At 41.9% G+C, this 21,640-nt stretch overlaps 1 protein-coding gene across 6 annotated transcripts in view; it reads left to right on the top strand.

The window, feature by feature from the left end:
* CACNA1C (calcium voltage-gated channel subunit alpha1 C) overlaps positions 1-6,360 on the top strand; it is a 780,229-nt gene extending 773,869 nt beyond the window's left edge. For all 6 annotated transcript variants that reach the window (XM_073621582.1, XM_073621580.1, XM_073621584.1 and 3 more), the window contains one exon: positions 58-6,360. In XM_073621582.1, the coding sequence (XP_073477683.1) occupies positions 58-351 (294 nt within the window). In that variant the 3' untranslated portion in view covers positions 352-6,360. The remainder of the gene's footprint in view (positions 1-57) is intronic.
* The last annotated feature ends 15,280 nt before the right edge of the window (positions 6,361-21,640 follow it).

Raw genomic sequence — 21,640 nt, 5'->3', positions numbered from 1 at the left:
TCCTCTTTTCTCTTTTTCTCCCTACCTCCTGGCCCCTCAACACTTGGATTGGTGAAGGTGCTTATCTCAGAAGGATTGACGCAGTTTGCTCAGGACCCTCACTTCCTACAGGTGGCTACTCATGAGCTGGCGGACGCCTGCGACATGACGATAGAGGAGATGGAGTCGGCTGCTGACAGCTTCTTAAATGGCAAGCCCAACCCTAATAGGAAGCTCTCCCCTTTCCCCAAACGCAGGGACCAGGGTGTGGACTGCGCAGGGGGTGGGTCAGAAGAGCCAGAACTCTCACCGGGCTGTCGGAACAGCAAGGGCGAGTCAGAGGACTGCCGTGTATACATGAGCAGCCCATAGCGGACGCTCCTCGCATGGACATGAGCCGCAGATATGGCGACACGACCGAGGGTGGATGTTTTGGAGGAGTTTCGAGCTCCCTTTCTCTTTTCTTTCTCTTTTATTTTTATTTTTTTATTTTTTTTTTCAGTGTTCCTAATGAGTTTGTTTCAGAAGTGCCTCACTGTTCTCGTGACCCGGAGTGACCAGAACAGAGTTTTTTCATCTATTTTCGTTGGGGGCGGGAGGGGGGAGACATCCGGAGCTGACGGTCACTGCAGTTTTGGGAGTGGCAGACCGACTGGAATTCTTCGGGGGTCTTACGGACAAGCTTGGAAAAGAGTCTCAAAATCAAGAAACGTACACTTGAGGACGGATCCATGGGGGACGCCTTAATTACACCACAAAGCTGTTTTATTGTACCTGGCGCTGACTGTCCATCATCTCTAATTCACTGACCATCCTTGACCCAGATGAAAGAAGAACCTGTCACTTTTCAATTATCATGTTTGCTTGTTCAGTTTACTGATGGCGGTGGAATTTTCATGATGTGACTGTTTCTATTTTGACCTGCTTCCCTAGATATTTGGCCTGACCGTCAGGAGAGGGCCTGTGGTGGCCACGCTGGGACATTCCTACTGCATATGCCTGTCAACATCCACAACTGCAAAATTAAAAAATTAGTGCACTTTTAACATGTCTTTAAAGGAAATCTGTATTGTGGGAAATATAGAGTCTTCTTTGGCTGACCTCTGCTTCTGAAAATGCTAGCTGTCTGGCCTTCATACTGATCAAATTCTCTGATTTAATACTCTGTGTCAATGAATTGGTATAAGTATGATCGTCCTGACAACGCAACTTGCATTTTTACAAGGAGTTCAGCAACTTCAGCCCCCTGTATTTCTCACAGTAAAGGTTTTACTCGATACACCCACACAAGTCAAGCACATTTACAAGTATAACTTTTCATCTTTTCCTTCTCTGGCTGTGCACTGACTGCTTCATTGAAAGCCTCAAGCTTCTGTCAGTCTGGAGTTCCAGGATTTTTTATTTTAATCATTTATATTGCTCTGACACTTTTTTCCACAGTGCTTCACAGAGACATGCATGGTCACAGCCCCAAGAACTGATAGAAGGGCCAATTATAGGTGGAAACTAGTTCAGCTACTAGTATGTTTTGGACTGTTTGGGGAAACCAGAGCAGGGAAAACAAACACTAGTAGAGAGTATACAAACCCTGATAGTGTATTTTTGTGAGAATGATGTGAGCGACAAAGCAAAATTGCACTTAACTACCACACTGCCGAGTCTGTTCACATTATAATAGCGAAAGCATCCCAATAAACGTGCATGCTCTGGATCCCTGTTGGGGGATGACCATTAAGTAGACCATTCTGCAAGGGATGTCTTTCTGGAGTATGGAAGATTTAAAAACCTCTGTCAGGTTTTTATTCCTCAAAATGTTTAAACACAATAGGAGCACTAGGATTGTGAAAGAGTCTACATAGCTATTTTGATTCATCCTATGATCACATGAAACAGTCACCGCATTTCAGAGGCTCAAAATACTCCCCTGCATCGGGGCTTGAATAATGCATGTGGTTAAATCTCAGAGGCACAATTATCAGGATACAATGACTAAACAGTGATGTATGACATATCTCCAGAGTTAGTGAGACAGCACATAAATATATTGGTTATGCTATTTCACATATGCCGCATACACACGACCGGAATTTCCGTCAGAATAGACTCTGACGGTCTTTCCGACGGAGTTCCACTGAAACGGACTTGCCTACACACGATCACACCAAAGTCCGTTCATGTAGAACGCGATGACATACGACGGGACTAGAAAAAGGAAGTTCAATAGCCAGTAGCCAATACCTGCCCTTGCGTCGTTTTTGGTCCGTCGGACTAGCATACAGACGAACAGTTTTCCCGATAGGGATTGAGTCCGTCGGAAAGATTTGAAACATGTTCTATTTCTAGGTCCGTCAGAATTTTAGAAAGAAAAAATCAGATGAAGCTCACACACGATCGGAATGTCCGACGGAATGATTCCATCAGACCTTTTCTGACAGAAAGTCCGGTCGTGTGTACACGGCATAAGTCTGGAGATATATCCTACATCACTGTTTAAGTAAAGCAGAAAACTAGCCAAAAAATTCATTCACAGCTCTCTTTATCTGCTGCTAGATGTCCTAATTCTAATGGCCATAGCATCATTCAATCCACTTTCACTGAGCCCAGGTTGTCCTGGACCCATCCCAGCCTGTAATTGGTTGGTGAAAGGATAACAGCAGTATAATGCAGTGTGATGAGCTGATCTCTTTGTTACTCTGCTCTCTTCTCCTATCTGCATGCTCCTTGTCAGCACATGAACTGACTGGCCCCTTGTACTGCTTCTTCCTTTCACACTTCAGTCCTGCTGTACAGGGACTGCATAAGGCTAATACCAGGTCAGATTCAGGTACTTACACTGATTGTATATCAAAAATACATTTAATGATGTATTATTGATTACAGATTTGCATTCATTTGTGTCTTATATCTGTCTGGAGTTCAGCTTTAAGGTATCCTGGTAATTCTGATGAATTATTAAAGCTACTTGGACTCTTTCATCATTTGGTCTGGTGCTGTGTTGTGTTTTTACATTTTGAGTCACTTTCGGGGAGGAGAGCCTTGCTTTACATGAGCAGCCTCACCAGAACCAGTAAGCTTGTTGAATGTTTTCTCGGTTTTACCGAGTGAATATGTATATAGTCCCTTGGGTGTGTTGTTTTGAGGTTTTTATTCCTGTCTGTGCCCCAGCTGGGGAAATTTCACCCCCACTTCCTGTGTTGGTAACTGGTGCCAGACAGGGCAGGAACTGTGGGTAAATATTCCCAATGGGAATTAAGGTTTTTGCTGGTGTCCCTATTAGTGAGGATTTCCCCCAATTCCTGTTCTGTAGGGTCCACAAGACATAATTGATTGGAATTGTCCCCAAAGGGGACTCATACAACAACTACCTTCTCCACTGTACCCAGAGTAAAGAAAAAAAGTTTGGGGTGGAGCTCCATTTTAAGTATGGTGTGGTTTGCTATACAGGCACTGATTAAAGGCAGCAAACATCATCTGAAAGTGGACAGTCCCTTTAGGTTTTTAACACTTAACAAAGATATTCTTCAACATAATGTAAGAAAACATACACAAAAATTATGCCTTTGTATGACCCTGTTATAAACATAGAACATAGAAGTCGTTGACAGCAGAAAAAAAAAAAAGTGCTCCATTGAGTCTGCTCTTTTTTCAAAATTTTTAACTGAGGATAGACCTGTTTATCCGATGCATGATGCAGTGTAGGTCCTGGTTCAATAATTGCTGCTCTGGTCATACAAGATATTATTTCTTAGTAACAGTATATTCATACAAGACAATATTTCTTAGTAACATTATATCTGAAAAATGTTCTGGCTGGGAGTTGAAATACACAAGGAAAAACAGGATTATTTCAAATCTCTTTCTTTTTTTTCCCCTGGCACACTACTTGGAATCCCTGTATTATGCAAAGACCATCCCACTGAGGGTTATAATAAGAATTAATAAAAACACCTAATGTTACATAATTTATGAAGCCACAAGCACCTTCTGAAAATATAATTGAACACCTATTAATATCATTGTGCTCTGTTCAGTGATCTTCAAGGCCCTGTTTAGGTGTCACGATTTGGGATCATAGGCAGAAACGCTGCAATTCTGCCTACGATCCCAAATCACATAGCAATCACAGCACAACATGCTGTGCATGTTTGGGTGCCATTATTCTTCAATGGCACCCCAAGGGTGATGCTATTCTGACGCAATTGTTATGTGGTGGTCAGTCGTGGAAAGCCGCACGACTTCGCAAATCGCATGAAGCATGAAGCTTGTCACCCAAAAAGGAGCAGGAGCACCATTTCAGGTGACAAACGCATATAGGGCAGTCCATTCAAGTGAATAGGCTGCACTTTGTGTCACGCAGAATCACATGAAAATGGCATGTCAAAATGGGGCTTAGGCTCCACTCAAATTTGGTGTTTGGGATTTCCAGCAGAATCACTGCCCGCCATCTGAAATCGCAAAATTAATTTTCAGTGCACCTAAAACACAGTGAAGTTTGCCGCGATTGTTGTGAGATAAATTACACGGCAAAACGCAAATACCTCCATGAGACTGGCTGCACAGAGATGGTATAAAATGAATACTGCGCTAACACTAATTAAACTTAAATGAGCTGCGACTAAAAAGTGGTAAACCATACAATCTAATAAAATTCAGAAAGTCGCGCTAAAAAAATTTGAAAGTGGCAACAAACAAGTGCCTAGAAAGCCTCAAAAAGAAATATGAGGATAAGTGATAATCACTGAGCAAATATTTCAGTACTAATCAGTGTATCAATGTACCACAATAAAAATTAAATTTATAAAACACAGATATTGCTTTCTATGTCCGTGGAAAAAGAAAAAATCAATAATATGTGACTTAGTGCAGGCAACAAGTGTATGCCTCAAAACGCTAGGACAAAATATAACAGTGTGACAAATAAGTGTCTATGAGAACCGTGCCAAAACACAGGAAAAACTGGAAAAATAATATTCAATACATAGTATAAACAGAGCTTACAAGACCCAGAGATAGTCCATAGCTGTACAGAGACAATATTGATTATAGTCCGTACATGCTTAATAGCACAAATACAAAATAGAGTGATGAGTGTCCCCAAGTGCTGAGTGAATATTGGAACAAAGCTTGCTGCAGTGAATAGGGTGCATAGACGGAACTCCACCTTTCAAAAACTGCTGCCTCTTACCAGAAAAAGTTGGTCCCTTAGTTATAGGAGACCTAAAAGGGCGGATGGCTGCAACCCCAGCCAGGGATCTGTACAACAGGCACTAGATGTCATCCGATTCCAGGAACTCTCTCTGCCAGTCATACCACAGTGGATAAGATGTGTCCCCATAAAAGAGATAAAGCGCTCCACATAGCATAAAATCTAACGTTCATTAAAAAAGATTGCACTTACAGACATCAGTTGTATATAAAAGCATGTAGGAAAGCCGGCCGGCTCCAAGACAACCCGTGCCTTCCGGGTATTCAAGTCGCGGTGTCATCGGGACGTAGCTCCTCCTCCCTACGTCGTTTCGTCACAACAGGACGTGGTCACAGGGATGCATGTAACACCAAACACGGCTCTCACATTGGTGTACGCTGGTATGCTGTAGTACGTTCATGTGACCAAAGCCTAAGTCAAATGCAGGTCATAAGCAGGTCAAATGCACTTGTCAGCAAAGTCTGAATAATCTCAGAATCTTCTCAAACTGAGGACATGAGCCCTTAATCGATTGTGTTCGGTAAGTTCAGTGACTTTTTGTTTTAGTACAATAGCCTAATTGTCAATAGAGTTCTTTATAGTTTAAGGAAAATATTCAATTCAGAATGAAATAATCTTTGGACGGACACACCTGTCTGTGAGGTTTTCCTCCTGTGGCTCTAAAAAGTAATAATTATCTATTTACTGAGCTAAATATATAGAAATATGTTAATTGCACTTAAATTGCAGCATAGTCACTGATAGCACCGTCATAAAGGAAAACATTTTTCTGCTTAAATAGTTACTGTACTTTCAGGCCTCTATAAAATACATGAAAGAAAACTCATCCATATATATTACCTCTGGAATGGCCTTTATCTGACTTTAAATGACTTTCTCATTTTACTGCCCAGCAATATAAGTATGATTTATGGCACATTTTAGCAAGTCCAGATTTCTCCTAAATCCATAACTGACAAAAAGTGGAAGAGCCAAATATGGTGCAATCTTCACCTAACCTTTGCTTGATATCACAAAGATAGTTCAACTTAAAGAGAATATTTGATAGATAAATTGGGAAAAGAGAGAGAGGGAGTTAAGTGGGTGTAAAGCCTAAACATTTTTTACCTTAAGTCATTCCTTGCCTTAAAGCGGAGTTCCACCCACATATTTGATTTTTTTTTTTTTTAAACAAACTCAGACTATTGCAGAATGTATATTATACCATTGTTACTCTTGTCATTAGCGCTTCATTTCTTATTATTTTATTTAAAAAAATACCTTTGATTGAGCCTTCTCCGGCATTCCCATCTTACTTGTGGGCAGGCGAAGCCCACAAGCATATTCTTACGGGATATGGCATTGCTGTATTCCCAGCATGCACCGCCCGTTCTCGCGCATGCACAGTAAAAGCACGTAGCGGCGCAGGAAACTACACAGGTTGCCATCACAATGGGCGGCGGTGGCGGAAGTGCCGCCAAATACCATGATTCTAGCCCTCAGCACTGCCCACTGACTCCTGGGAAATGATGACACACATCTCCCAGGAGCAGGCATTAAAAAGTAAGAAAAACATTTTTTTTGTCCAAATGTCGTTGGTTAGGTTATTTGCTTCACAATAATGTAAAGTTTTTTATGGGTGGAACTCTGCTTTTTGGTAAAAAAAATGTGTAGACATCAGTATCGCCCCCTCACCCCATTCCCGTTTTACTTCGATCCAGCACTGCGCCCCTCTGCCGCTCTTCTCTTCCCTGACTTCCTGGTCTTACAGGCTTTACTGAGGCTACGGGAGCCATTTGCGTTCCCTGCTGTCAACGCCAGTGACGAGGGTGCGTTGGACGGGGAGGTATTCACATTTGTAGTGGCCGGTGACATCACTGGTGCATGTGCACTGTGCTCTGAATGGACAGCACACTGGAGTATGCCGTCCATTGAGAGAGCTGTGCCATGACCCTGACTTCCGTGCACATGTCTATGAGTGACGTCTTCGCAGCCAGGCCATTCAAATGGCTGGAGAGCGCGAACCCAGAAGGAAGACCAGGTAAAGATGGAAACCCCACTAGCGATGACAGGGCTTTGTTTTAACCACTTGCCGACCAGCCGCCTCAGATATACTGCGGCAGGGCGGCTCTATTGCCGTACTGGTATGGTGCTCCGTGGAATAGCTATAGCAGGCATGCGCCTTCGGCGCGTCACCTTAGCCGATGTGCATGGCTGGCGGCTTCAATGTCCGTCGGCCACCTGCGATTGCTCCACAGAGAGCCAGAACGGGGATCTGCCAGTGTAAACAAAGCAGATCCCCATTCTGACAGGAGAGTAGTGAGAGATCGTATGTTCCTAGTGATCAGGAACAGCGATCCCTCTCTACTCCCAGTCGGTCCACTGTCCCCACAGTTGGAAACACCTCCCTAGGACACACTTAACCTATTGATCGCCCCCTAGTGTTAACCCCTTCCTTACCAGTGCCATTTATACAATGATCAGTGGCTATTTTTAGCTCTGATCACTGTAATAATGTCACTGGTCCCAAAAAAGTGTCCGATCTTTCCGCTGCAATGTCGCAGTCCCGCTAAAAATCGCTGATCAAGGCCATTACTAGCAAAAAAAAAATTAAAAATAAAAATGCAATAAATCTATCCCCTATTTTGTAGACGCTATAACTTTTGTGCAAACCAATCAATAACCAATAATCAAACCAATCAATTTTTTTTACCAAAAATGTGTAGAAGAATACATATTGGCCTAAACAGATAAAGAAATTTTTTTTTTTTTTAATTTTTTGGATATTTATTATAGCAAAAAGTAAAAAATATTGTTTTTTTTTATAGCCCAAAAAATAAAAACCGCAGAGGTGATCAAATACCACAAAAAGAAAGCTCTATTTGTGGGAAAAAAGGACATCTGTTTTGTTTGGGTACAGCATCGCACGACCGCGCAATTGTCGGTTAAAACAATGCAGTGCCGTATTGCAAAAAATGGCCTGGTCGTTAAAGGATATGTAAAGGTTCATTTTAAAAAACAAAAAACAAACAAATATGCCATACTTACCTCCTCTGTGCAGTTGGTTTTGCACAAAGTGGCCCCAATCCTCCTCTTCTGGGGTCCCACAGCGACGCTCCTGCCTCCTCCTCTTCTCGAGTGCCCTGTTGGAGAGCCGCTCTCCCTCGGGTCACTCGTGTCCATGAACACAGACAGCAGGACTCAGCCCCACCCCTGCATCAATGGATTTTATTGACAGCAGTGGGAGCCAATGGCTGCACTGCTATCAATCTATCCAATCAGGACCAGAGACACAGGCTGGAGCTGGTGTGCTTGTCCTCGTCGCTGGAAAGACCAGGTTCAGGTAATTAAAATGGGGCTGCTGTATCACAGGAGGCTTTTCACCCTCGAGGGTTTACAACCTCTTTAAGGGTGTAAATCCTTCCGGGGCTGAAGTGGTTAAGGTAAGTCTGTAATAATGTGCTAGTATGCGCTGCATACAAGCACATTATGTCTTAAACCACCCAGGTGTTTTTTATTTGGACTTTAAACCAGTTTAAGGAACAAAGGTGAGTCAGGTGTATTAGAATCAGCAAAATAGGATTTTTCTTCCATTCTTTCTGCTGTATCTGATAACCAGAACCTTGATGAGAAGTGTGGGTGAATCTCTCTCAATGAAGACACACACTGCAAAAAAATTCTATCCCTTCCTTTTGTTATATTACTTCCTGCTGCATTTACATTTAGACTGGAGTAGGAAAGCCTTAGAACCTTGCTGTCTAAATCCCCATTGGGGGGAATTTACCCTCTGTTCCTGCTCTGCCTAAAACCTTTCAGGTAAAAAAGAATCACACAAACGGGGTCACAGACACTTATAAAAACTTGATAGAGGTCTTAACCTTCCCTATGCCATCCTAAACTACAAAGAAATAGTTGTCAGGGGTTTGCAATTTACATACAGTAGATCATGATACCTTCCCTTAAGCCTTCCTAAATATTTAAAGCAGACCAACATTGGGAATTTTGAAAACCTGATGGTTTTGGTACCTAAGGTCTTTTATGGTGCAAACTTCTTTTTTTTGTATCATCAAAATTTTACAGTGACCCTCCCAGCAAAAAAATAAAAAAAAAATAACAGCAAACATGGAACAGTCCGCCAGTTATTTGAAATACGTTACTCTAGAGTCTGTCAATGTGCAGCTTCCTTTAAAAATGTGGTATTTTTGTGAAACCATTACAAATAACACAACGTTTGATGTTCCTGACTCCGCCCAGCTTTCTGCTATAGGGTCGGTGACAGGTCCGCCATTGTTGTTTCTCCATTGCTGATTATTCTACGTGTCAATGAATGTAAAAAATTGCAGTGAGTTTGATTGTGTTCTGAAACTGCTCTGTGACTCAATGGTTCAGCTTTACGTGTGACAGAACCACTTCCAAATGTCTTTATAATCTTTTCCAATGGGGTGTGTGTGCCGGATGTGAAAAAATACAGTTCACTAAGTCTTCTATCTCTACTGAACCAGTACTGTAAATGGTCAGTTTTTTAGGAAAAAAGAAAACCTCCAGTCAATACTTTTTTTTAGTTCTGGATGAAGCAGGAAAGGATCAGAACCTCTGACCTTTCTTGTTCCGGTGACACCCATTCCTGAGTTACTTGTCATTGTGTCACTGGGACAAGAAGTGAAGGGAAATCTCCAGCAGAAACCAGGCAGACATGGTGACTCTTCGCACTTCATGCGAAACCGAGACAAAAGGTTTTGGCTGGAGTTTGGGGTTTAATCTAAGAATAACAACATCTTCTCAGCTATTACTCTCCTAAGAATTCTATACTGTACAGTTTCCAGGTTGTAATACAATTCTATTTTATGCTAGCCCTTGTTTATTACTATAATGGTAGATTAAACGTGGTTATCCCAGGTATCGGAATACCTCTGTACAGCAGACACTGCCATTGTAAGGAAAGATTTAGCAAAAAAAAATAACTAGAAGTTTATGCAATTCAGAGTAGTAGCTACCTGTTTCCCAAATGGATGAGTGTATATTTTTAAAGTGGAGTCATTTAAAGTAGGCCATCATTACACAACCTACCCATTTACTAGAGGCTCGTACCTGAGGTTGTGGGTTTCTATCAAATTCATGGAATGCTGAACTAGTGGCCAAGCTCAGACAATGGTCCACCTGTGTGTATGACAGGTACGCTTTAAGAAGGGGTCTAAAGCTGAAAGCTCCTTCTGTAGTATATCGCTTGGTCGGTGAGTTGTACAAGATCCTATTTTCTTTATCTGAACAGAAAGTTGTCCAAGGACCCCCTCCCATTTGCTTCCATTATTCCGGCCTTCCTGCCGGGGCCCCTTAACACACCTGTCTTGGGCCCCTGTCCATTGCTCAGCTCTCGGGTGTCAGTCGTAAACCTCCCCGCCCCCTCCCCCTCCTTGCACGCAGCATCCAATCTCCGGCAGAACGGGCTCTGAAATAAAAATAAAAAAGATATTTAAAGGTTGATCTTTGGGACAAATGTATATTTATGTAAGATTGCATTTTTACCTAAAGGAATGATGTTGTAAAAATGGTTAAGAAATAAAATTTATTTAAAAAAAAAAAAAAAAAAAAAGGATTGTTGTTTTCCTTGTTTCCATCAAACAAATAACTGCAAGAGAAAACCAGATGTCATAGGGTGTTATAAAGCGCAACTACTAAAAATATGACGTCACAAAACAATTTACAGTGTCACAGGGCAAATTACATCCAATCCGTTACTGTACCCTAACATTGTATGGGGGTGCAAATATCCTCTACAATGTTCCAGCAAGGTCTCATTCATGCAAAAGACAGTCTTTCAAGGTGTAATATGACATCACAGAGCAGTATGAAAGGTAACAGTGATAAATATGATGTCAGGCAGGCAGCAGCTAGGTGGTACTGTTGCAGAGCTTTTTGGCAGGGAAGTCAGTTACTGGGACAGCGTGGTGTGAGAGGGAGTGTGAGAGCAGAGGACCGGACCGGACCCCCTCCATGACCGAGAGCAGCAGCGCAGTGGACCTGACCCCCCCACGACCGAGAGCGGCAGCGGGTGACCCGGGCGACATACAGCCGAGGCAGAGTGGGACATCGTGGTGGTGGAGCAGAAGTACTAGGGATAGTATCGCCCCACAGACGCGGACAGAGGAGGCCAGAGAAAATCCAGCGGGACAGGGAGGTGGAAGACTGTCAGGGAGGGGTGGCGGGTAAGTAAAGTGCAGACCGGAGGAGAGTGTGAGAGACTGATTGGAGAAGCGTCGGCACTGAAGGTTACTGACTGCTAGTGGAGGCTGTGCAGAGGGACACAGAGACACAAACAACAAAATCTGAGTGACAGTGTATGTGAGTATCTGTGTATTGTGATTACCTGAGTGCTATGTGTAAAAATACAAGGCTAAGGGATCAGCATTCCAACATTACAAAAAATGCAACAAGAAATGTAAGGGTGCAATCAGGACGGTTAAGATAGAACACGAAAGGCACATAGCGGAGGAGAGTAAAAAAAATCCCAAGAAATTCTTTAAGTATATAAATTGTAAGAAAGGGAGGTCAGATCATATTGGTCCCATAAAAAGAATGATGTAGGGAATCTGGTTATTAAGGATGGAGAGATGGTGAAGGTATTGAATCTGTTCTTCTCCTCAGTCTTCACGAGGGAAACGGGGGGCTTCAGTAACCAAAACTGCAATGTTTATCCTCATGACACATCACAGGAAGCACCCTCATGGCTAACAGAGGATAGAATTAGAAATAGACTTGAAAAACTTAACATTAATAAGTCACCGGGACCAGATGGCTTGCACCCGATGGTCCTTAGGGAACTTACTCAAGTAATTGCCAGACCATTGTTCCTAATTTTTACGAAGTCTACTGACTGGAATGGTACCAGCAGATTGGAGAAAAGCCAATGTAGCTCCAATATTTAAAGAAGGAGCAAGATACATCCCTGGGAATTACAGACCAGTTAGCCTAACATCAATAGTATGTAAGCTCTTGGAGGAGGATGATAAGGGACTATATACAAGATTTTAGTACTGAAAAAGTTATCATTAGCAGTAATCAGAATCATGAAGAATGATTCTTGCCAAACCAACCTATTAACCTTCTATGAGGAGGTGAGCTGCCATCTAGATAAAGGAAGGCCCGTAGACGTGGTGTATCAGGATTTTGCAAAGGCATTTGATACAGTTTCCCATAAACGTTTACTGTACAAACTAAGGTCTGTCGGCATGGACTATAGGGTGAGTACATGGATTGAAAACTGGCTACAGGGGCGAGTTCAGAGGGTAGTGATAAATGGGGAGTACTCGGAATGGTCCGGTGTGAAAAGCAGGCTCCCCCGGGGTTCTGTCCTGGGACCAATCCTATTTAATTAATTCATAAACGACCTGGAGGATGGGAAAAACAACTCAATCTCAGTATTTGCCGGCGATACTAAGCTAAGCAGGGCAATAATTTCTCTGCAGGATGTGGAAACCTTGCAAGAAGATCTGAACAAATTAATGTGGTGGACAACTACATGGCAAATGAAGTTAAATGTAAAATAATGCATTTGAGTGGCAAAAATATGAACGCAATCTACTCACTAGGGGGAGAACCTCTGGGGGAATCTAGGATGGAAAAGGATCTGGGTGTCCTAGTAGACAATAGGCTCAGCAATGGCATGCAATGCCAAGCTGCTGCAAGCAAAGCAAACAGAATATTGGCATGCATTAAAAAGGGGATTAACTCCTGAGATAAAACGGTAATTATCCCACTCTACAAGACTCTGGTCCTGCCATACCTGGAGTATGCTGTCCAGTTCTGGGCACCAGTCCTCAGGAAGGATGTGCTGGAACTGGAGGGAGTCCAGAGAAGAGCAACAAAGCTAATAAAGGGACTGGAGGATCTTAGTTGAGAGGAAAGGTTACGAGCACTGAACTTATTCTCTCTGGAGAAGAGATGCTTGAGAGGGGATATGATTTCAATGTACAAATACCGTACTGGTGACCCCACAATAGGGATAAAACTTAAAAGGGGATTTAAAAAGACACGTGGCTAGTCACTAAAATTAGAAAAGAAGCGGTTTAACCTTAAACTGCGTAGAGGGTTCTTTACTGTAAGAGCGGTAAGGATGTGGAATTCTCTTCCACAGGCAGTGGTTTCAGCGGGAAGCATCGATAATTTCAAAAAAATATTAGATAGGCACCTGAACGACCACAACATACAGGGATATACAATGTAATATTGACATAAAAGCACACACACAGGTTGGACTTAATGGACTTGTGTAGTGTTAAAATGCATGCAATGCTGTGAAAAAGTATTTGCCCCCTTCCTAATTTTTTTGTTTCTCACACTTAAATGATTCAGATCATCAAACAAATTTTAATATTACACAAATATAACCCAAGTAAATCCAAGATGCTGTTTTTAAATTATTATTTCATTTATTAAGGGAAAAAAGCTGTTCAAACCTGCCTGGCCCTATGCGAAAAAATGATTGCCCCCTCCCATGCTGAATCATGAATGAACTGTGATTAACCACAATTTTTTTGGAAAGCTGAGTTAAATTTCACTTGCCACACCCAGGCCTCATTACTGCCAGACCTGTTGAATCAAGAAATCACATAAATAGAAGCTGTCTGACAAATGAAGTACGATAACAAATCACAAAAACCCACACATCATGCCACAATTTAAAACAATTCAAGAACAGATTAGAAACAAAGTACTGTACATGTATCAGTCTAGGAAGGGTTTCAAAGCCATTTCTAAGGCTTTGGAACTCCAGTGAACTACAGGGAGAGCCATTATCCACAAATGGAGATAACTTGGAACAGTGGTGAACCTTCCCAGGAGCCTACAAAAATTACTCCAAGAGCTTGACGACGACTCATCCAGGAGGTCATAAAAGAACCCAGAACAACATCTAAACAACTGCAGTCCTCACTTGCCTCAGGTAAGATCAGTGTTCATGATTCAACAATAAGAAAGAGACTGGGCAAAAATGGCATCCATGGAAGAGTTCCAAGGCCAAAGCCACTGCTGACTAAAAAGAACACAAAGGCTCATCTCACATTTGCCAAAAAACATCTTGATTATCCCCAAGACTTTTAGGCAAATATTCTGTGGAATGATGAGACAAAAATTTAACTTTTTCGAAGGTGTGAATCCCCTTACATCTGGCATAAAACTAATACAGCATTTCATAACAAGAACATCATACCAACAGCCATAGTGGTGGTAGCGTGATGGTCTGGGGCTGCTTTGCAGCTTCAGAACCTGGACGACTTACCATAATTAATGAAACCATGAATTCTGAGCTCTACCAGAAAATCCTAAAGGAGAATATTATTGAAATTTTACAGGAGTACAACATCATGTAACAGAAGTATAAAAAGAAAACACATGTTATAACAAAGGCTAGATGGCAATAACACAATACCTGAGTGCCAGCTAGGACTTACGAGGCTCATCTAGCCGCCATTTCCATCTCTAGCCAGGAACAATAAACAATAAGTAGGACCCCATACTTGGAAGAGAGCAGAGTTCATGGTCTAATAATAGGGGGCCATTGAAAAGGCCACATGAAGGAAAAAGGGATCAAAGTTCGTTAATAGTTTACTTGTATCAATTAACAAAATGAGTAAAAAAAAACAGAAGAGAAATCCAAATCAAATCAATTTTGGGTGTGACCACCTTTGCCTTCAAAACAGCATCAATTCTTCTATGTACTTAACGGTAGGTTGACTACCGTGTGTTAGCTAGTCAGCTTCAGCTGGCCAAGTCAGGGAGAATGGATTAATGTTTTACCGCCTTCTCTGAGCAAATTTGCAGGCTTTTTGGGGGTCTGGACTCCCATCCTGTGTATTATAATAGGAAGAAAGATCCAGGTCCCCGGGATCTAAGAAGAAGAGGGTTGCCGGGACCTGTTGTCTGCTCCAGGGATGCTGACTCATCAGGACACCGTCATTATGGACACTACCTGTCTGGATCTTCCACTTATGAACTTTACCCTTAAGGACTCTACCTGTACAGGTATGCTGGGGTAGTCACATTTAGTGTTAGTTAGGGGAAGGATGTTTTATTCTGTTGCAACTGTTACGCCAAGTTGTTTCAACCACTTTGAGCCTGATCTGAATTTATTTCAAAAAGGGTGCATGTTGGGTTCAGGTGTATCCTAAAGAACTAGGGTATGTAGAAGCACTACGAGGTGTGAGTAACATCTCTATAAAAGGTTAACTCAGCAAGACAAGGAAGAAGCAGTAAGAAGAAGAACAGCTACAACAACCAGTCGTTTGGTGTGGTACCTAGTTAGGTGACAGCTCCTCCATTAGCGAAGGGGTCGGTATGCTGACTCCCTCCCATGCTGTCAGTCTCCTCTGGTCACCAGGAGCAGACTAGCGTTATGGTGATCTAAGACCTGGTCATTAGGTATGGGAAGGAAAGAGTTTATGAGCACTCATGGGGCCCGCTATGTGCTCTGCGCGACTCCATTCTGTTACTGAGAGTGAAGTAACAGAAGTACGCTGGACTAGTGGAGTGTGCACAGGCTATGCACATCCCTCCTAATTAGGGATGAGCTTTCTGTTCGGGTCGAACATGAGTTCGACTCGAACATTGGCTGTTCGCCCGTTCATCGAAAAATGAACATTATGGGCCGTTCGCGCCAAATTCGAGCGACGCGTAACGGCCCATAATGCACTGCGGGAGCACTGTCTGATGATTGGCCAAGCATGCACTATGACCCACATGCTTTGGCCAATCACAGCGTCGTCAGCAAAGAGAGCCATAATTGGCCAAAGGCAGGGTGCCTTTGGCCAATTATGGCTCAGGGGGTTAAGTCCACTCCCCACACTATATAAGGCCTCCTGCACGTCGGCCCTGTGTAGTGTGTTGCTGGCATTGACCGAGAGAGTGTCATTTCATTTAGATTGAGCAGGCAGGCGATTCAGTTAGCTGCAGTGTATTTATTATATATATACATCCAGGCTTGTATATATGTATATAAATAAGTGATAACCTTGCTCCAAAAAAATCAATATGTGGATTGATATAATAAGGCTGCTATCCCCCAAACTAGATATGAATTCTAGTGTAAATTGAAAACAAGTGAGATGAGGGGCGCTAGACCACTAATGGATAATTATGTTGATATAGATAATCATATCTATACAAAACTCAGGTGTAATAGTGCCACTATATCTCTTATGAAACTCTAGTGCATCTATAATACATAACAGTGTACAAATAGTGCATAAATAGAATCATTACACTTGCCAACATATATTCACTACATGTGCTTGCAATATAAAAATTATGGAACTATTGAAAAAAAATAAAAGTCCAATGTGCAAAAACAAAAAAACAAAAAATTGTAACTGTGACATAAGTGCTTCTTCCACTGTAAAGATGAACCACCTTCACCGACTACGTTGTACACCCAAAGTGCTCTGAAATGGATGTCTGCTTACCAGAGGATGTTGACCTTATTAATTAAAAGAAGGTCGGATACAGCCTTTAGCAAGAATAGACTTGCTGCAATAGGATGGTTGAGCTGTGCGGGAAGCTTTTCCTTTCCCCCATTGTGGGTACCCAGAATTATATGTAGGAAGGATACAAAATACTAGAATACTGTAATCCCATTTATTAAATGATTGAATAAATATAATACCAATATAATGTCCAATACAGTCCCAACAGTGAAGCATGGTGGTGGCAGCATCATGCTGTGGGGGTGTTTTTCAGCTGCAGGGACAGGACGACTGGTTGCAATCGAGGGAAAGATGAATGCCAAGTACAGGGATATCCTCGATGAAAACCTTCTCCAGAGTGCTCAGGACCTCAGACTGGGCCGAAGGTTTACCTTCCAACAAGACAATGACCCTAAGCACACAGCTCAAGTAACAAAGGAGTGGTTTCACAACAACTCCTCGACTGTTCTTGAATGGCCCAGCCAGAGCCCTGACCTAAACCCAATTGAGCATCTCTGGAGAGACCTAAAAATGGATGTTCAGTTTTTCTTTTTTAATAAATCTGCAAAAATGTCAACAATTATGTGTTTTTCTGTCAATATGGGGTGCTGTGTGTACATTAATGAGGAAAAAAAATGAACTTAAACGATTTTAGCAAATGGCTGGAATATAACAAAGAGTGAAAAATTTACGGGGGTCTGAATACTTTTCGCCCCCACTGTATATATATATATATATATATATATATATATATATATATATATATATATATATATATACACACAGTCTCCTACATATATATCCACTGCATTCTAGTCTAGCCAAGCCTATATTTGACGGCAGGCCATTCCTGGTGTACGTTTTCAAATATACTTTCAGGCAGGCAGGTGATTCAGTGATCTGCAGTGCATAAAATATATATACAGTCTCCTACATATATATCCACTGCATTCTAGTCTAGCCAAGTCTATATCAGACTGCAGGCTATTGCGGGTGTAGGTTTTCAAATATACTTTCAGGCAGGCAGGTGATTCAGTCAATTCGATATTCCAGTCGCACATGTTCCCGGACAAATAGCAATAGAATATTAACGGGTGCTGTAACGATTACCAGTTGGGTTCTGGAAGCATCAAACAGAAGTACATCTTCGCCAGCACACCAAGGATCAGCAAGCAAGATTGTCCAAAAAAGGTTTTTTTAATCGAAAACGGTCACATCACAGTGGAGGTGATTCAGTGATCTGCAGTGCATAAAATATATATACAGTCTCCTTCATATATGTCCACTGCATTCTAGTCTAGCCAAGCCTATATCTGACGGCAGGCGATTCCTGGTGTACGTTTTCAAATATACTTTCAGGCAGGCAGGTGATTCAGTGATCTGCAGTGAATAAAATATATATACAGTCTCCTACATATATATCCACTGCATGCTAGTCTAGCCAAGCCTATATGTGACTGCAGGCCATTGCGGGTGTAGGTTTTCAAATATACTTTCAGGCAGGCAGGTGATTCAGTGATCTGCAGTGCATAAAATATATATATATACAGTCTCCTACATATATGTCCACTGCATTCTAGTCTAGCCAAGCCTATATCTGACGGCAGGCCATTCCTGGTGTACGTTTTCAAATATACTTTCAGGCAGGCAGGTGATTCAGTGATCTGCAGTGCATAAAATATATATACAGTCTCCTACATATATGTCCACTGCATTCTAGTCTAGCCAAGCCTATATCTGACTGCAGGCCATTGCTGGTGTACATTTTCAAATACAATTTCAGGCAGGCAGGCACATGATTCAGTGATCTGCAGGGCATTAAATATATATACAGTATCCTACATATATATCCACTGCATTCTAGTCTAGCCAAGCCTATATGTGACTGCAGGCCATTGTGGGTGTAGGTTTTCAAATATACTTTCAGGCAGGCAGGTGATTCAGTGATCTGCAGTGCATAAAATATATATACAGTCTCCTACATATATGTCCACTGCATTCTAGTCTAGCCAAGCCTATATCTGACGGCAGGTCATTCCTGGTGTACATTTTCAAATATACTTTCAGGCAGGCAGGTGATTCAGTGATCTGCAGTGCATAAAATATATATACAGTCTCCTACATATATATCCACTGCATTCTAGTCTAGCCAAGCCTATATCTGACTGCAGGCCATTGCGGGTGTAGGTTTTCAAATATACTTTCAGGCAGGCAGGTGATTCAGTGATCTGCAGTGCATAAAATATATATACAGTCTCCTACATATATGTCCACTGCATTCTAGTCTAGCCAAGCCTATATCTGACGGCAGGCCATTCCTGGTGTACGTTTTCAAATATACTTTCAGGCAGGCAGGTGATTCAGTGATCTGCAGTGCATAAAATATATATACAGTCTCCTACATATATGTCCACTATATTCTAGTCTAGTCAAGCCTATATCTGACGGCAGGCCATTCCTGGTGTACGTTTTCAAATATACTTTCAGGCAGGCAGGGGATTCAGGGATCTGCAGTGCATAAAATATATATACAGTCTCCTACATATATATCCACTGCATTCTAGTCTAGCCAAGCCTATATCTGACTGCAGGCCATTGCGGGTGTAGGTTTTCAAATATACTTTCAGGCAAGCAGGTGATTCAGTGATCTGCAGTGCATAAAATATATATATATACAGTCTCCTACATATATGTCCACTGCATTCTAGTCTAGCCAAGCCTATATCTGACTGCAGGCCATTGCGGGTGTAGGTTTTCAAATATACTTTCAGGCAAGCAGGTGATTCAGTGATCTGCAGTGCATAAAATATATATACAGTCTCCTACATTTATATACCCTGCATGCTAGTCTAGCCAAGCCTATATGTGACTGCAGGCCATTGCGGGTGTAGGTTTTCAAATATACTTTCAGGCAGGCAGGTGATTCAGTGATCTGCAGTGCATAAAATATATATACAGTCTCCTACATATATGTCCACTGCATTCTAGTCTAGCCAAGCCTATATCTGACGGCAGGCCATTCCTGGTGTACGTTTTCAAATATATTTTCAGGCAGGCAGGTGATTCAGTGATCTGCAGTGCATAAAATATATATACAGTCTCCTACATATATGTCCACTGCATTCTAGTCTAGCCAAGCCTATATCTGACAGCAGGCCATTCCTGGTGTACGTTTTCAAATATACTTTCAGGCAGGCAGGTGATTCAGTGATCTGCAGTGCATAAAATATATATACAGTCTCCTACATATATGTCCATTGCATTCTAGTCTAGCCCAGCCTATATCTCACTGCAGGCCATTGCTGGTGTACATTTTCAAATACACTTTCAGGCAGGCAGGCACGTGATTCAGTGATCTGCAGTGCATTAAATATATATACAGTCTCCTACATATATATCCACTGCATTCTAGTCTAGCCAAGCCTATATCTGACTGCAGGCCATTGCGGGTGTAGGTTTTAAAATATACTTTCAGGCAGGCAGGTGATTCAGTGATCTGCAGTGCATAAAATATATATACAGTCTCCTACATATATGTCCACTGCATTCTACTCTAGCCAAGCCTATATCTGACGGCAGGCCATTCCTGGTGTACGTTTTCAAATATACTTTCACGCAGGCAGGTGATTCAGTGATCTACAGTGCATAAAATATATATACAGTCTCCTACATATATATCCACTGCATTCTAGTCTAGCCAAGCCTATATCTGACTTCAGGCCATTGCGGGTGTAGGTTTTCAAATATACTTTCAGGCAAGCAGGTGATTCAGTGATCTGCAGTGCATAAAATATATATACAGTCTCCTACATATATATCCACTGCATGCTAGTCTAGCCAAGCCTATATATGACTGCAGGCCATTGCGGGTGTAGGTTTTCAAATATACTTTCAGGCAGGCAGGTGATTCAGTGATCTGCAGTGCATTAAAAAATATATATACAGTCTCCTACATATATGTCCACAGCATTCTAGTCTAGCCAAGCCTATATCTGACGGCAGGCCATTCCTGGTGTACGTTTTCAAATATACTTTCAGGCAGGCAGGTGATTCATTGATCTGCAGTGCATAAAATATATATACAGTCTCCTACATATATGTCCACTGCATTCTAGTCTAGCCAAGCCTATATCTGACGGCAGGCCATTCCTGGTGTACGTTTTCAAATATACTTTCAGGCAGGCAGGTGATTCCGTGATCTGCAGTGCATAAAATATATATACAGTCTCCTACATATATGTCCACTGCATTCTAGTCTAGCCAAGCCTATATCTGATGGCAGGCCATTCCGGGTGTATGTTTTCAAATATACTTTCAGGCAGGCAGGTGATTCAGTGATCTGCAGTGCATAAAATATATATACAGTCTCCTACATATATATCCACTGCATTCTAGTCTAGCCAAGCCTATATCTGACTGCAGGCCATTGCGGGTGTAGGTTTTCAAATATACTTTCAGGCAAGCAGGTGATTCAGTGATTTGCAGTGCATAAAATATATATACAGTCTCCTACATATATATCCACTGCATGCTAGTCTAGCCAAGCCTATATGTGACTGCAGGCCATTGTGGGTGTAGGTTTTCAAATATACTTTCAGGCAGGCAGGTGATTCAGTGATCTGCAGTGCATAAAATATATATACAGTCTCCTACATATATGTCCACTGCATTCTAGTCTAGCCAAGCCTATATCTGACAGCAGGCCATTCCTGGTGTACGTTTTCAAATATACTTTCAGGCAGGCAGGTGATTCAGTGATCTGCAGTGCATAAAATATATATACAGTCTCCTACATATATATCCACTGCATTCTAGTCTAGCCAAGCCTATATCTGACTGCAGGCCATTGCGGGTGTAGGTTTTCAAATATACTTTCAGGCAAGTAGGTGATTCAGTGATCTGCAGTGCATAAAATATATATACAGTCTCCTACATATATATCCACTGCATGCTAGTCTAGCCAAGCCTATATGTGACTGCAGGCCATTCCTGGTGTACGTTTTCAAATATACTTTCAGGCAGG

The sequence above is a fragment of the Aquarana catesbeiana genome, linkage group LG03 (genome assembly GCF_042186555.1).
Source record: "Aquarana catesbeiana isolate 2022-GZ linkage group LG03, ASM4218655v1, whole genome shotgun sequence".
Lineage (NCBI taxonomy): Eukaryota > Metazoa > Chordata > Amphibia > Anura > Ranidae > Aquarana > Aquarana catesbeiana.
The sequence above is the reverse complement of the archived record's forward strand: the minus strand, read 5'-3'. Positions and strand labels throughout refer to the sequence as shown.